General features: G+C 39.7%; 1 protein-coding gene across 7 annotated transcripts in view; it reads left to right on the top strand.

The window, feature by feature from the left end:
* HDX (highly divergent homeobox) overlaps positions 1-16,008 on the top strand; it is a 53,279-nt gene that overhangs the window by 20,631 nt on the left and 16,640 nt on the right. For all 7 annotated transcript variants that reach the window (XM_063346003.1, XM_063346001.1, XM_063345997.1 and 4 more), the window contains 2 exons: positions 9,838-9,984; positions 15,538-15,745. In XM_063346003.1, the coding sequence (XP_063202073.1) occupies positions 9,838-9,984; positions 15,538-15,745 (355 nt within the window). The remainder of the gene's footprint in view (positions 1-9,837; positions 9,985-15,537; positions 15,746-16,008) is intronic.

Below are 16,008 nucleotides of genomic sequence, written 5' to 3'. Positions count from 1 at the left end.
TAGTCCAGCTGTATCAGAGGCAGTAGCTAGGGAGATGGCTGTCATGATAACCAGACTTATTCCATCAAACCCCCCAAACACTGTCAATGTGTGCTGCTTTGGCAACGATGTCTAGGTGGTGGAAGAACCTTTCCTTGCCTTCTCCTCCCTGCAATACCCAGTACTTTTCCTTTTTTTATGATTTTCAGTTCTTCTGTGTAGTCTTCCAAAGGTGTGAGTTTGATAGTGTTTCATGTATAAGTAGGAATCTAAGGACTATCACGTCAATCGTGGGTTTTTTTTCTCAGACTTTTGCTAGGTCTCAACTGTTACACACTTCTAGTTTCTGCAGGCTTTGGTAGTATCACTTATTTCTGTTTATATATAGAGCACTTTTATAAGAGCATCTCTGAGGAACCAGTACTTTTATACAAGTCCTGTTGTTGCTCATGCCATCTTCCCCTTCCTCCCCCTTCCCCCCCCTCTTTCTTCCTTTCCCTAAGTCCTAGTTCTCTTGAGTAGGCTTTTTTAAATGTAGCCCTTTTCTGGAAGACACCTTCCCTCTATCACTTAATGATCTTCTAAAACAGCAAGCAGCTGGTGAGCGTCCTAGAGTACAGTTTCACTTTGAGCTGGTTTCACAGCACAGCCCTGTTGAAAAGGGGAGGTTTTTCCCTCGCTCTCTGTACTGGTGCACTGCCACCCCATCCATAGCACTGGTGCTAGTATCTAATTGCAAGGTAATCCAGGTCAAGTGTCTGACCTGTCAGATACATATTCCTCTGCCGAGTTTGTCTTTCTGCTGTCTTTAATGGGTTGTGAACGTAGGGATCAGATGAGTGCCAGAGCCAGCTCAAAGTGGGCAGCAGGAGCATGTGGCTGGGAGCAATGAAGAGAGTGGGGACATGATGCTGCTGTCACCTACTTTCCAGCACTGGGTAGGTGGTTGAGTCGTGGTGGTCAGGTGAGATACCTGACGCGAGCTATAGAAGAAATTTTTGTGATAAGTTTAAAACCTTCAAGGATGTGGAAGTGCCTGTTTATTAAGGATGTTTATTAGGGAATTCTTTTTCCTTAGACCTTTTCTCCTGTATGTTTTAAAATCAATAAAATGCATAAAACCCGTTAGCTAATACAGTCCAGTTTGATGCATCTGTTCCCAGATTTGTGGGTGGAACAAACTCAAATTTCTTGAGTTTGAATGCATAATTAGCCTTCTTAAGGAGACAAGTTCAGGAGCTGGCATTCTAAAACTGCTGTATATGCACAGGTGTAAGACAACAAGAGAGAAAAAAAACTCCTACTTCCTAGGAAACTTCAGTTTCAAATGTGAAATTCTTTTGAAGAAAGAGTGTGAGGGAACAGAAATAGAATGGATAGAGTTGTAAAACTGCGATTATAGCAATTACTGCCATTCAAACAGTAAAAAGGCTAATCTGTATTTTGTTTCAAATGGAGAAGATCGTCTTTTAGATGCTCTGAATTTTTAATCTTTTGCCTTGATGTTTTGTTTTCCTTGCCCTGTCCTTCAACTGCATCAAGAGAGAAATAAAAACCGTGCAGTTCTGCAGAAACTCTTTCTAGTCTGCTCAGCTATGCTGTAAAATGACGTAATCCTGACTCCTAATGAATATTAGTCTAGAAATATCACCCTCTCAGTTATTCATGATAATGTCTTTGGAAATCAGAGAGTTCTGTAGTCTGTCATGGTGCATGTGCGATGCATCGGCCTTTACAAATGCATTGATTTTTCGTTTTTCACAGTGTGGTGAAAGGATTAACAAGGATTCAAAAATAGCAATGAAGATACTGGTTAAAGAGAATTAAAAGGAAGAAAATATCTTCACTTTTGTCTTTGCATTTAAATTTAGAGTGTACTAACTGTGCTTAAGTCATGTGTCATCTGATGTCTTAGCAGAATGATTAGTATTTATGGTAGATCCTTAGTAAGCTAACTATGAAAAACTTGGCAGATAAGTGTTGATTCTAGGTAAGCTGTGCCTGGCTTAGTTGAGAAGTTTTATTTTGGGAGGAGAGTTGGGGTTTTGTTTTGCTTCTTTTTCTTTTCTTTTTTTAAATTTCTAATTAGAAGTAGTTCTAGTGGTCTTAGTAAAGACTTTATAAAGTCTGAAACACAAAGTCATTAAGACAGCAGATTAAGGTCTCAGAATTATTTCTGCCCATCACCCTTCAGAAGCAGGCATAGTAAATCACACGGTATGTAGGTAGGTATGTATTTTGGGTGAGATTTTATTTTCAGTTGTCTGGGCTAGTTCATGTGAGGTTTCAAGGGAACCCTGCCCTCAGTGGAGAAACTCACAGGGAAGCTGGTCTTGTATTTTTCCCCTACCTGGAGCAACGCTGCATTGCAGCGAGGGCTTTCATACCTTCCCGAATAGTGTACTTCTGCCCTTTTGTGGAACCTCTACCGTAGGAGGGTTAGCTGAGTCTGCGTAGAGCTTCAGCTTGAAGTCTCTGGCCTCTCAGTTTGGCATGTATATTTGGGGAAAAAATATCTGAAATAAGTGGAGGATTCCTGCGCTAGATTTTTATTTTTAAATTGTTCTTTCAACATTGCCTATTTAATGCTACTATCTCCAGAATTTTATTTAAAGTGTTCCCCTCATATTCCTGCCAGTCACAGAAAGCGTACAGTAGACACACTTTGCATCAGGTAAAGGAGCTGGTCTAACTCCAGGTCAGTGTGAGACCTGCCACCAGTTGTACTCGTCTCTCTGTGGGGAAGACAGCTGGATTGTGTGGAGGAGACTAGGTGGGGCAGTTAGATCAGTATGACTACTAAAGAAAATACCTTGTTGGACTGTATCTAAAAATCTCACAAAAACTCTCTGCTGCCACAGTAAGCCTACGTGCGCTGGAGAAAATGATGTTTTAGAGCAGCTTTTAAAGTACAATGAGCGCCCATAGGGATTAAAGCTACCTTATGTTTTAAAACTATACCAATATTAACTTGTGAAGTTCTCTTCACCCGTTCACATTCCTCTCCTCTCCTAGAAGGGCAGAAGGAAGAAAACTGTATTTTAGTCAAGTTGGTGACAGCATGTCTGAGTAAGATAGTCAGAGTTTTCAGCAAAAGAGACTGACAAGCCAACCTGAAGATCTCCACAGGGCTGAATTGTGAATGCTGTCCTTGTTCATACCTGTTCTTCTGTGTCATTTGGATAACCAGTTAATGGTTTTCCTCCTCCTATGAAATATTTCACAGGATAGCTCAAGGTACTTAACTTTGTTAATGTTTACATTAGGTGATAGTAACATGCATAACATGTCATGACAGTCTTGCTGTGAACAGCAGCTCTTTGCTACTCCCAGCAGCAATCCTTCAGTTAATGCAAAGGGAAGGCAAGTCTACCATAGTTCCAGACAAAATACATGTTCTGATTATAGGGCATGCTGCATCTGAGTTCCACAGATCACTTAAGCTTATTGTATGCTGTGATCCAGCAGGCTGGAAAGAATGTCATATCTGGCCAGGAACTGGAAAAGCAGATTTTCTAGTCAAGTATGAGGAAGACGTTAGTAGATTAACTAAGAATCGTGGTAATTACTGTCTAAAACTCAGTTTACTTGAAGGCTGAATGCTCACTATTTAACAAACTAGTTCAAAATGTCAAGTAGAAGAGTAAGTTGTCAGTTTGTATGGATTGGAGGTTGGTTTTGGAAATTATGGAGTGAGATGGCTGGAGTTTAGAGGGTAATTTTTTGGCTAGACTAGTCTATTGCACTGATACCTCTTTTTTTTTCTTTTTTCCCTTTTTTTTCTTCTTAGCTGTGTTCAGTTTAGAAACACATATTAACAGAATATATGTAACTCTGGCTGAGTGTTGAAGCAGTTGCAGCTCTTTTCAAGCTATGGTACTATGAAATATTTATCAGTCCTTCTATCAGAGCAAACTTCAAGCTTACCCAACCAGTGGGATAAGATGCAAAAATTCTCTTAACAGTTTTTAACACTAACAAAAAATCTTAACAGTTTTTGCACTAATAGTATGTTAGCAGTAATAGTTTAAGGGTGTCTTCAGATGCCATTTGCTTTGCAGTCCATTTTCAGACACCTTTTTGCCTGAAGGAAGCTGGCAGTAGCAACTCACTCCTAGCAATCTGCTTTGCGACGAGCCTTCAGGTACATTTCTTTGTCGTAAGAAGATTGAAGGTATCTTGTCATGGGTGCTTATCAAGAAATAATAAACTGAAGAGTTACAGTAATATTAAATGGTGCAGATGGGAAAGAGGGAGCATATGAGAATGATTTGTTGATTCAGGAATAACTATCATTATGTAGAAATAAGATCTTGAGATGTGAATTGATAATCCTCCAAAAAAAATAAATCAGTTAGACATTAAGTAATGCAAAGTTCAGAGATGAATACTGGCATCATTAGGACTGGGGAACAAAACAAAATAACACTATGCTTCTATAAAAAAATCCAAGATTTGTTCATACCTTGAATGCTGTGTGCACTTCTTCTGATCTTACCATTCCTCCCAAAATAAAACAGAGAAGCAGTGACAGTGATCAAAGGTACAGAACGGCCATATAGTGAACAAACAAATGGGCTATATCTCTTCAGACCTGAAAAGAGATAACTGGGAGGGAGTGGAGGAGTGTGATGGAGGGCTTTAAAAACATGACAAGTGTGGAGAAGCGAATAGGCACTCATTTGTTCCAGTATAAGAGTGGGTATCTAATGAAGCTAGCCTTAGATGGGCTCGAAAGGAGATTGGACGTATTTATTTAGAGTAACTTAAAGTAGGAAGTGCCTCCAATTTATAAGATACTGGGATTGCTAGCGAGCATTGGAGGTAAGTGTCCTATTCTACTTTTTACTAAACTTTAAAGAACCTCTAAAACATACCAAAAAAGTATTGCTCTGTGAGATTGCTTGCTGTTTCTCCGTGGTAGAGTTTCTGAGCAGTAGTGACTAAAATTTGTTGCGAGAGATTTGTTTGCTAGAAATAACCATTACCTTAGAACATTTCATCACAGAGCATCAGAACTGAACTGTTGATTGAATATGATTTCACTGCAATTTAAATAAACATAACTTTTGTTAACAACATACCGTGCTCAGGTGCGGCATAAATGCAATAGTTGTTATATTAAAGCTCTAGTTCTTTCATTTTTTATTACTAAGCTGAAGATTGTGTATAGCTTTTGTGCATGTGGCCTGAAACATTTTCAACTGATGCATAAAAACTGATGTAAAAAAGCAGGCTCTAATAAAAGGCAGGATAAGGACACTCCACTGCAATGCAATTATTCATACCAATTATAGACACTAGATTTGCACCACAAATACTGCATGCACAGTGGGTAGTATGAGGGGCTCGGCAAAGTGCCAGGAATGTCTATAATAAACTGGGTCATCTCTTATAAGAATGTTGTTATTACACTTGAGAGGTCAAGGGATAAGCAGGGTTTAACCCTGCGCTCGGCAGAACTGCTGATTCAATTTGCACACAAGGATTGCTTTTCAGTGTGAGTTGATAGTCTATTTTCTGCTGGAAGAAGCTGCTCGCTGCTTTTCAAACTGTGGACAACAGAGCTGGTAAATGTAAAGCATTCAGCAAATAGTTAATACTGCCGAAGGTAAAGCCGGCCTCGAAACAGCAAGCAAGGGATCTGAAGAAAAGGAAAGGAGAGCTGTATTCATAATGGTTGTTATAATGAAGTAAAAATATAAACCGACTTACTGACTTGTCTTCAGCTATGGGAAGTGTTGTGCTAAATACAATGCTTTTCAGTATTATCTTTTGTTATTTTTTTCCTATGCTAACTGGTGCATAACCATCAATGTAACGATATTTGTAGGACTGGGGGGTTTTTCTCTTGTTTCCTCGGTTTCTGTGATGATACTAAGCATGAGGCAGTCATTAACTAAATCGATGGTGTTCAGTGCAGAAATTCTACGCCTTATTTTCTCACAGAAGTCATTGACTTTTGTAAAAGCATTATGTCATTTTTGAGCCGCTTATAATGTAGGAGTCAACTTACGTATAATCTATGCCAAGGGGATGATCCTGTAATTGAATGTAATTTGTGATTTCCCTAAGAAATTCATGAAAAGGCATATGGCACCATCCGTTACACAAAGGTGAGTTAGTCTGGATCTAAAGTTTGTCCATCTAGTGAGTGTAAGGGTTGGGACTGATCCCGTTACAGAGGCACAGCAGTCGAGAGTGGAGTAAGCCAATGATCTCCCTTTGCGCTCTCTGGGCTGGCGTGAAGGGCTCACACTCACTGTGCGCAAGTGTGCCGGCACACCGCTCCTGCGGGTCACTTAATATCCAGTGACCTGCCACCCTCTTAGCAACTCCTTTGTGAATCACAGCCCTTCAATGTCGAGAATCTTTTTGGGGGGGGCAATGGTAAAATTTCAAGTCCAGTAACCTGATAAGATTCTGTCTTTCGTTGCTGCAAAGACCAGCCAGCTGTATTACACTCATCGCTTATGCTGCCAACATGTACCTTCCTGAAGACAGTGCTTCTAGCTTTTCAGAGGCTCAGTTCCTACCTGCTTGGCTGTGTTTAGTAGGTTACTGAGTGCTGATCTTGTTGGGAAAAATGGCAAAAATGAGATACGGACTCGAAAGTAGAAACGTTCAAGTGGAATGAGAATACGCTGAGTTTGCCAGGGTGGCTGAGCCAGGCACCACAGTAAGGCTGCTCTCCTCAACCCTGAGGGGGACCTGACTTTTCATACAGTCCTCTGTTTACACACGCTTGTTTTTCCCCTCAGTTTTGTTCCTGTTTTCCAGACTCTTTCATGTGGTGAGTGTTGTGGGGGTTTTGTTTTTTCTTTCATATCAGTTGACTGGAAAAACTTGTTCTCCATTTCCTTCTCTGACCTGCAATTGCTGTCAGTGTGATTCATGTGCTGCTGCACGAGCTCTTCAGGAACGAGTGAAAGGATAAAGTACCTGGAGTGGCACTAACTGCAACAGCAACAAAAAAGCAGAAATACATATTGTCACCTGAAACACTAGGGATCATTTTTGACGAGGTAAAGCAAAAGCTTTAAGTTATCTTTTTTTTTTTCTTTCCGACCTCTCCATTTCCAGAGTAAGTGTCTGCAAAAGACAACTTTGGGAATGTAGCTGCAGAGAGTTCCCATAATTTTAAAACATCTACTTTGATCTAAGATGTTGAGACTGACTCTACAATCCTGGTCTTGTAGCAAAATTATATAGCAGCTGTGAGGTGAAAACCAGTGAACAGTGTTTTATCTACTAAGAATCTTATTAAAACACTTGTAGTAGATCATCAGAATTAATATACATCCACCTGAAATGGAAAAGATATGACACCGCCTTTTTAAGTAAAATTTTTCAAGGCCCCGTGGTTCTGGTGAACACTGCTTGCTCCACTAAAAATCCTTGTATTTAGTAAGTAAAAGCTGAGCAGCCCCTGCACCCTTCCCACAGCACCATCCCTTTGGTAACTCTACAGTCAGTTATTGCATGTCTTTTGTCTAACGTGGGGGCCATTTGCATATCACAAATATACGGCTTTTCTGTTAGCAAGTATTCTTGCCCTATATTGTTTCAGTAGAAGGAGCATTTTCTGAGATGACTAGAAAATCATGTGGCAAGCAGAAAATATCTGAACTTACTCCAACACCAGCTCTACTTTCTTTGGGTTTTGTTCTCATTTGGCCATTGCAACAAATTCGGGGAGAGAAGACAGCACTAACTGGGGCCGCTTCCTTACAGATGAAGGAATATGAGACGGATTGCCTTTTGCTTCTCTCTTTTCACCCCTCTGCTGGGGAGGCGGAATTTCCACAGCATGTTCCAGGGCTGTTTCTTTAAGCTATGCATATTGAATATGAAGAAACTTTCTATTTTATTTTCCTGGCAAGTACGGATCGCAGTAAGCTGTGTGAGTGGTGGATTGTTGCAGCAGTGTTGTCAGAGTGAACTCTCCCAAAACCAACAGCGAATGTTACGTAGTTAGTTATGTTTTAAAATGCTTGGTATACTTTAGAAGGTGAAGTTGCCCTGAGCTACCTGTGCATTCAGGAAAGCAGGACAGGCCAGAGTGACTTGTTTCTCCGTGTAGTTTGAGTGTTGCTGCCACGCTCCTGTCTGCCTTCCCTCTCCTCAGCACTTGGCTGCCTCTCCCCGACTGCAGAACGAGAAAGAGCTCTTCCCATCACTTTCAGAAGTTACAATCTATTTTTCCAACAGCTATAAAAGGAGATAACGGCTGCAGTGATTCAGGAGATAACTCTACTTTTGTTCTTTGAAAATGGCTTGTAGGGAGGAGGAGCTCAGGTCAGGCGTGCAGGAAGACCTGCATCTGCTACGGGTGGATGGGCACCAGGGATTTGGCTTTGATCAGAAGGGTGCTCTGGAGGTGAAGGCCACTTACTGCACTTTGCCTCTCATCCTAGAGCAGCCTCGAAACATGCCAGCTGGATTCCTTTTAGATTAAAATAGACTGCAGCGTGCCATCTGGGAGTGCATCTCCTGAGCAGGAGCAGAGGAGAGCCGCTCGCTGGCGGCATGGGTGGTGTGCCCACGAGGACCTCCTCGCATCCTGCGATCCCGGCTAATGGATGGGCAGGGTGAAAACAGCTTCTCTGATTCTGCCAAGAAAATATCTCAGTGCCTAGTAGCAGTTAATAATGGACCATATTTGTCTACAACAGTTCTGTTGTTTGTTTTTTTTTCCTGGACCACCTGGGATAATTTTCAGGAGACAAGGTTTTGATACCACTATTTTATATTCATCTATTAAGGAGACTCAAGTGCTTCTAACGTTTTGAGAAATAGTAATTTTTAAAAGAAGAAAATCGCAAGGATTACCATATTCTGAAGATTAGCAGAAATTGAAGCTGATAACTGTACAAGATTGTCAAATGATTCTAGTTCTGCAAAATTTCTTTTTATTCTATTTTAAAGTTATTTCATTCTAACTTTTAACAGTTTTTAAATGAGCAAACTCAGATTTCAGATATTGAAATAATGATTGTCTTACAAAATTCAACTGTTGAAATAATGACAATGACAAATTCGGCACGTGGCTACAATTTACTAGTGCAGACTTTATTATTTCATTTATGTACTCCTAATAGCAGGAGAGATCGCAAACATGGGCTGGTATAAAGAAACTGTAGATTTTAGTTCAAATTCTGAGCTAAAAACTTCTGATAAAGCTTGTAAGTTTGAATGATAGTGTATGCCCACAACAGTTCAAGAAGCGGTAGGATGCCTAGGATTTGTTTCTCAGTGTTACTCCTTATATCAGTAATCCACTATCACATATTTTGATAAATATACACAAAGAGTTAGGGAACTCGCAAATAAACAGTGGAACCAATTTAAACTCTGAAGCTTACCAAATAAACATTAAAGTATTCCCTTTAGGAACTCAGAATCCTTTGAATTATGCATGTATTGTAGTTTGCAGTAAGATAAAAGAACTTTGGGTGGGGGAGGGTGAGAAACTTGAAAAGCCTTAAGGAATAATTTGCATAAATTGGGTGGAGAGAGTAAACAGCACAAGGGGAAGACAGTTATTTTCAGTAAAGCCTTACAGAATGAGATAAAACAAATTAAAAAAATCAGGTGGAGTTGAAACAAAGCTGAAGTGCTTTTAAATTTGCATTAGCACTGCCATTGCCTTTAAAGCAAATCCCAGGGAACTCTGTACTGCCCTGGATAAAAAAACAAACTAAAAAAAAATAATTCTTAAGGGAGAGTTAAAAGAGAAGAAAAGCCATGGAGACAGTATAACGTGTGTCTTACTGTATGCAAGACCTCTGGAAATCAAATGAACAGCATAAGCAGAATTTTTTTTTTCATCTAACAGTATTTTTTTTTATCTTACAGTTACAGGACCGCACACAATTTAGTGACCGAGATTTAGCTACCCTAAAGAAATACTGGGACAATGGTATGACCAGCCTGGGCTCAGTCTGCAGAGAGAAAATTGAAGCTGTGGCTGCAGAATTAAATGTTGACTGTGAAATAGTGCGGGTAAGAAATCCAGAGTCTTCCCCTATCTTGTCGCAGAAGCAAAAATAGGACAGATGAAAGCCTTTAAAAATTTCATGAGGAAGCTTGAAATAGATTTCATGTATTACATAATGAATGACCACGTTGGGAAGTGCTCTCTTGCTCCTTCTGCAGTCTATATATAGAAAAAAGCCCTCAGGTAAGAGTCTTATTGATCAGCAGCAGGAGTAGCACTACGAGCCATTTGACATTCTCTTTAGCTTTGAGTAAGATTTTAAGTAAAAGTGTTATGTTGTTTAGGGATATCCTAGAAGACTGAAAAGTGCTATTTATATTGCTATTAAGAAACACAAAAAAAGCCTTTCTAAAGATACAGGGAAAATATTTCTCGTTAATGCTTATAGGAAAAAAATCATTGTAGACATATGAAAGAAAATGCTCAAAAGTAGGAAAAAAATATATTACGAGACTGTCTTGAGGCCAGGTTGAGCTGTGACAGAGGGCAAAGGGTACTGTGGAGAATTCTCGGTCGCTTCAGTTTGATGGTCTGTATAGGTGTCATTGAGGAAGGACTGCTTTAGAAAGTACAGGTTTGGTGTGGATAACCCGATTCCTGAGAACCACTCCCCATCATCTGTTCCAGAAGTCAGGAAGTTTGGTACAGCACCAGTTGTTGCCACTGTGTTCCCAATTACCAGACCTACATCATCACTCTCAAACTGTGGGTGTCTCATGTGCGCAGAGTGTTTCCATTCTTCAAAAAATAGTCTGACTGTCTTTGCAGTCAGTACAAAAACGTGATTAGAGTCTTCCTTTCCCTCTTAACAGGTGTGACAATTGTGACTAGTCCTTTCAGCCTTCATCCTTTTTTTTCCACCTCTTTCTTAAAATTCTGACGTTGCTACAAAAGTGGAACTAGGAGCCCTTACTTGAAACTCTTCTTTTGGGGAGATCTCTCTTGGGTTAGTATATCAAAATGGTACCAAAGCTACTTCCAGTATTGAACGCTAATTCGATTATTTACTTGCTTGCTTTCCTGAGCCCATATGAATTATAAAAAAATAAATTGTGCTTTTGGAGGCCGAAAAGAATTACTCTTTTCTCTGTAGAGAATAAAGCTGCTCTATATTTTCCAAGCTCTTCAGTTTGCTTTCTGGAAGGTGAAGCTGTTTCCACTGACAGCATCTCAAAATGGATTCCTGCATATGAAATACCTTATTCATAGGACAGTAATACTGACACTCATGCTTCACCTCCCTTAGTTTGTTCCCTTAAGAACATCCTTATTGGCACGCACAGGATGACAGTATGGAGTTCTGTACACATCTTTCAATAGCATCTGCTGGAAGTGCTTTTGTCTTCAGGGCAGATGTACTAGGCTCTAATCAACTCCCTAAGACTCTCTGGCGTAACCTATTTTAGAACATGCACACGCGAATGAACAAAAAGATTTCTTTTCCTCATAGTAACTAGTGTTGTCACCAGTGTTGTCTTAACTCTGCCTCTGGTTCCTCTATATGGCAGACTTGAGAACTATAGCAAGAATTAGATGGAGGTTGGTCCTTCACCATGCTGAATTATGATTTTTGTTTGTAAGGGATGAATTAATGCTACAGCACCTGCGTGATCTTCAGTGACTCCTGTTGTCTTTTCTCTAAGGCATGTTGTGTGTGTCCCAGCTGTAGGACAGGTATTTTCCATCATGTGCTCTAGAGGATCTGTCCTAAGTTTGTTTTGGGATCTATATAGGCACATCGTATCGTGTCTCTCCTTACCTGCCAACCTGCGTTTGCTTCGGTAGGAAGCACTGAGGTCTGGAGGTAAGTGTGCGGCATCGTCTCCTTCTCGTGAGTCAGGACTCGGCAACGACGCAGTCAGCTGTGAGGCATGAGTGAACGACAGCAGCTCTACCCTCCACTGCAGGCTCAGCCAACAGGAGTTGGACTCAGGATGCTTCTGGAAAAAGCTTCCTGCTTTCACTACTTTGCTGCCTTTGCGTTTCACTGTACCTTCAGTTCTAGGCAGCGTGCAGCTAGCAGCTCTTTCTCCATTTGTGATGTAAATAAAATAAATGTAGTATATGTGAAGTAGTAATAAGTATATATATACACAAAACCAATGAAATATATATACATCAAATAATACACCCACAAAATAAAACTATATTGTAAATAATATAGTTTTATATAAATATATACATAGATAACTGTAAAATATTTATATATGCATATAATATCACAAGTTTTAATACAATTAAATACATGTCCTCATTTTTCCCTTTTTTAATAGATTTTTTAAAAAGGGAATTCCTGCTTTGTCCATGTCCATGTTTTTTGCCATTCCAGACATACAAATGATTGATCCTTGTGACTCATAATGGCCTGAAAGATCTCCAGTACAAAGACAGTGTCAAATGTGCTTTCCAGTACAAGGAAAGATAATGTTTGCCACTATGGGAGTGAGTATGGGGGGAGTTACACATTTTTATATTTCTCTTTACTAATTTTATTCATCCATACCAAAATAGTGTCTGAAAGCAGAATAGCTGCCTTGACAGCAAGACACTAGATGGTTGAGAAAGTCGGATGACAATTATCAAACTCCTCAAAAATTTGTGAGAAATATAAGGAAAATGCATGACTCTTTTTAATAGAACATAAAGCTTTCATTCATAAAAGGTCAAAAGCTACTCCTAGGCACCCACCACAGGCTAAAGACACCCCCTGCTGTTTCCCAGCAGCTCATCAGATTAAGGCTGGATTGTGGAAGGTAGTGCTTCAGTCTGAGTTTAGCAACAACATCACGCAGTTGCAGCAGAAAGGCCACTCATTCTTCACAGCTGACGAACGCTCTTCTTGTTGGGGGCTCTAGGCCTAATCTAGATCCAGTTTAGGATCAAGACACAGTGGAAAAACAACTCAGAATATCCCATCTTCACTTTTTCAATTAAGTGTGATTTCTGAAGGTTCCAAGCTAGAATCTTTCTAGCATGTTGACACCCTAACCTCGATATCTGGAGAGCTGTAATCACGCTTCTCAAGTGGCTCCCTGCCAGTCCACTTACTTATAGGCAGCCTGAGGGCAGGCATATGCTGGCTCCGTCTGCCTGCCCGCTCGCTTTTCTGCCCTAACTCTTGCTGGTCATCTGTTCCCTGTAAGCTGAGGGAGTTGCTGCTGAGTTCATTGCTGGCTGCAGTAAGTAGGCTTAAGGGGTCTGATCACGTGCACTTTACAGATCTTGTTTGAAGTTCTTAAGGAGATAATGTTTTAGGGATATAATTAGAATTATTACATGCTTTCCTACATAGAAATGCTAGTCTGCTTTTACATTCTTCATTTTACTGCTCCAGAATATTCACTGTTAAATGCAGCATGCAGGATAAGGAAGCTTTTTGCTTTTATTTCCCATTTTAATTTGAGACACTATAAAAATATCTTCTATGACATGTTCAGTATGTTCAATGAAAGATTTTCTGCCTTGAAGGGTATGTAAAAAGACAAGTAAGATCTTCCTTTCCCAAGTGACTCAGTTTTTTGCTGAATTTTTTTAGAAAAAAGAAGTAGATTTGCTTTTAAATTTTGCAGTTGTTAGCACTATTTATTACCATCATAAGATTATGAGGAAACTTAAAGAATGGCAATACAGTGTTTGGAAAAAAAGAGAAATAGATCTGGAAGGGGATACTTTTTTCTTTTTTTTTTTTTTTTTTTTTTCTTCCCAGACTATGTAATGTACAGAAATATCTAGGTAGCTTTCTCGTTTGCATTCTTCAAAGAGGAAAATCAATAAGCTGGGAAAGCGAATATCACCCAACAAAAATGATTTGCCAAAAATAGTGTTAAGCATGTCATCTTTTAGCTAATTAAAAAAAACTCAGCTGGCACAGCATGAAACCATTTTAATAGTTGGGACTGCTGTCAATGTTTCTTAATTTTTCTATTTGATAATCAAGGTAGTATAAATAAAACCTTTTTTACTGAACTTTTTCATGCTATCAGAACTGTAGCTAAAGAAAGTGTGATGGGGAAGAGGAACAGTGCAGGTATTTCTGAAATAAAGACAGAGTAATGTTGTTTAGTGTATCTTTAAAGAAAAAAATCCTGTATTATTTTAACGTGGTTGGTAAACTCTGTTGGAACGTAGACCTTATGGAAGGGATGTGCATTTTGCCACGCCATGATCATATGTTTTCAAAAGTAGGAACTGCCTATGCTTTCTAGAGGTAGTTTAGATAAATGGAGATACCTGTAATTTTAGCAATCCAGAAATTCCAGCACTGCACAATGAAGATGGTCCCACTAGCGCTGTCAGCACTGCCCCGACTGTGTTGTAGATGGTGTGGAGGAGGGAGAGAGCCAAGTCAAGAAGACTGGGAGTTAGCAGTTGGCAGAGACATTGATTGCTGACTCTGAGGAGGGATTTTGAATGCCAGTGGAGAACTTACTTGGATGGAACTAAGTGTCTGGGAACAAGAGCTGTTAAGTAGAAATGAGATTGGATGAGAAGTCAAAAGCCCGAGTAATGCAAAGGAAGGGAAAGAGTAAGAGGTGAGGAGTTACGGACAATTCTTATTACATCATGTTAAAGTCTATTTTGAGTTTTTAATAATTTTTAGTGTATTCTTTTCTTTATCAGAGAAAGCAAATTAATAACAATTATACAGATACACTTGCAGAATTTTGAATTTGATTTTTTTTTTTCTTTTTTGAGACTGCCAGTTTTATTGATGTAAAATGAACTTAAAGCAGCCATACCATCTGATCATGAATGGTTTTCCAAGTTCCTTGGTTCTGGACCTGTTTTATCTCTCACCACTGTTTACAGTATACTCTTATATACCTTAACTGCAAGCAATGTTTCTTAAAGACTTGTCTTCCAACCAAAGACAACTGAAGGATAATATTGCTCTGAGCCAAATTCTGCTATGTTCTGTCATCAAAGTGTAGTGATGTAGAGCTACCACCTTGGACAATTTCTTCCGTGCTGTAAAATATCCTAGAACAGGAGGGCTGTTTGGATCACTGGATGCTTTAGTCCCCTCATGGAAGTTGCGAAGTGGGAGAACCTGGATCGAAGATCTTATGTTAAATTTGTTGAATAATTTAGGTGGGGAGGGACCTTACAAGGTCACCCAGTGCTACTCTTTATTTAGAGGAGGATTGACTTCAGAGTTAGGTCAGGTTTCTCAGGATGTTGTCCAGTAAAACGTTGAGTACCTCTAAGGTTGGAGATGCCAAGAATTCTATGGACAAACTGTTCCAGTGCCTCACTGTGAAGCATTATTTTTTCTTTTTTCTTAATTCCAGTCAGAGCTTCTCTTGCTGCGACTTGTGACTATTGCTTCTTTTCCTTTTGCTGTGCACCTTCCCTTTTCCCTTGAATTGGAGGACTGAGCCTGGACAGTATGCTGGGAAGCAGCCTCATGAGAGTCAAATACGGGGGAATAATCACCTCCCTTCAATTACTGGCTACGCTCCTGTTCCTATAGTATAGATGTGCTAATTTCACTTGGTTGTGGGCCTGTTGCTTTTGTTATAGTTTCTGATATCATTCATGTTTATTTCTCTTACAAGACTTGGATTGGGAATCGAAGACGGAAATACCGTTTAATGGGGATTGAGGTCCCACCCCCTAGAGGAGGTCCTGCTGATTTCTCTGATCAATCTGAGTTTGTTTCTAAATCAGCACTTAATCCAGGAGAGGAAACTGCTACTGAAGTGGGGGATGATAATGATAGGAATGATGAAGTATCAATCTGCTTATCTGAAGGAAGCTCACAAGGTATTTGAAAATGCAGTTATTACTGTGCATATATTTCTAATTTTGTGCAGTGTGCATGCTTTGGATTCTCTGTTGTACACATTCAGAAACGTCTGAAAGGGTGTCTGACAGTCACAAATTATCAACCTTGGCCATACTGAAGGTACTGTTTGGTCTCTTTCTTCTGCTTCTCTTGATATGATTTTTTTTTTGGTTTTGTTATCACAAGGCTTGCAGAAGCCTTTTATCATAAGACCTCTGTTTCTGCCAGATTCACCCAAAGT

The sequence above is a fragment of the Chroicocephalus ridibundus genome, chromosome 9 (genome assembly GCF_963924245.1).
Source record: "Chroicocephalus ridibundus chromosome 9, bChrRid1.1, whole genome shotgun sequence".
NCBI lineage: Eukaryota > Metazoa > Chordata > Aves > Charadriiformes > Laridae > Chroicocephalus > Chroicocephalus ridibundus.
This window is presented reverse-complemented; position numbering and strand designations above follow the sequence as displayed.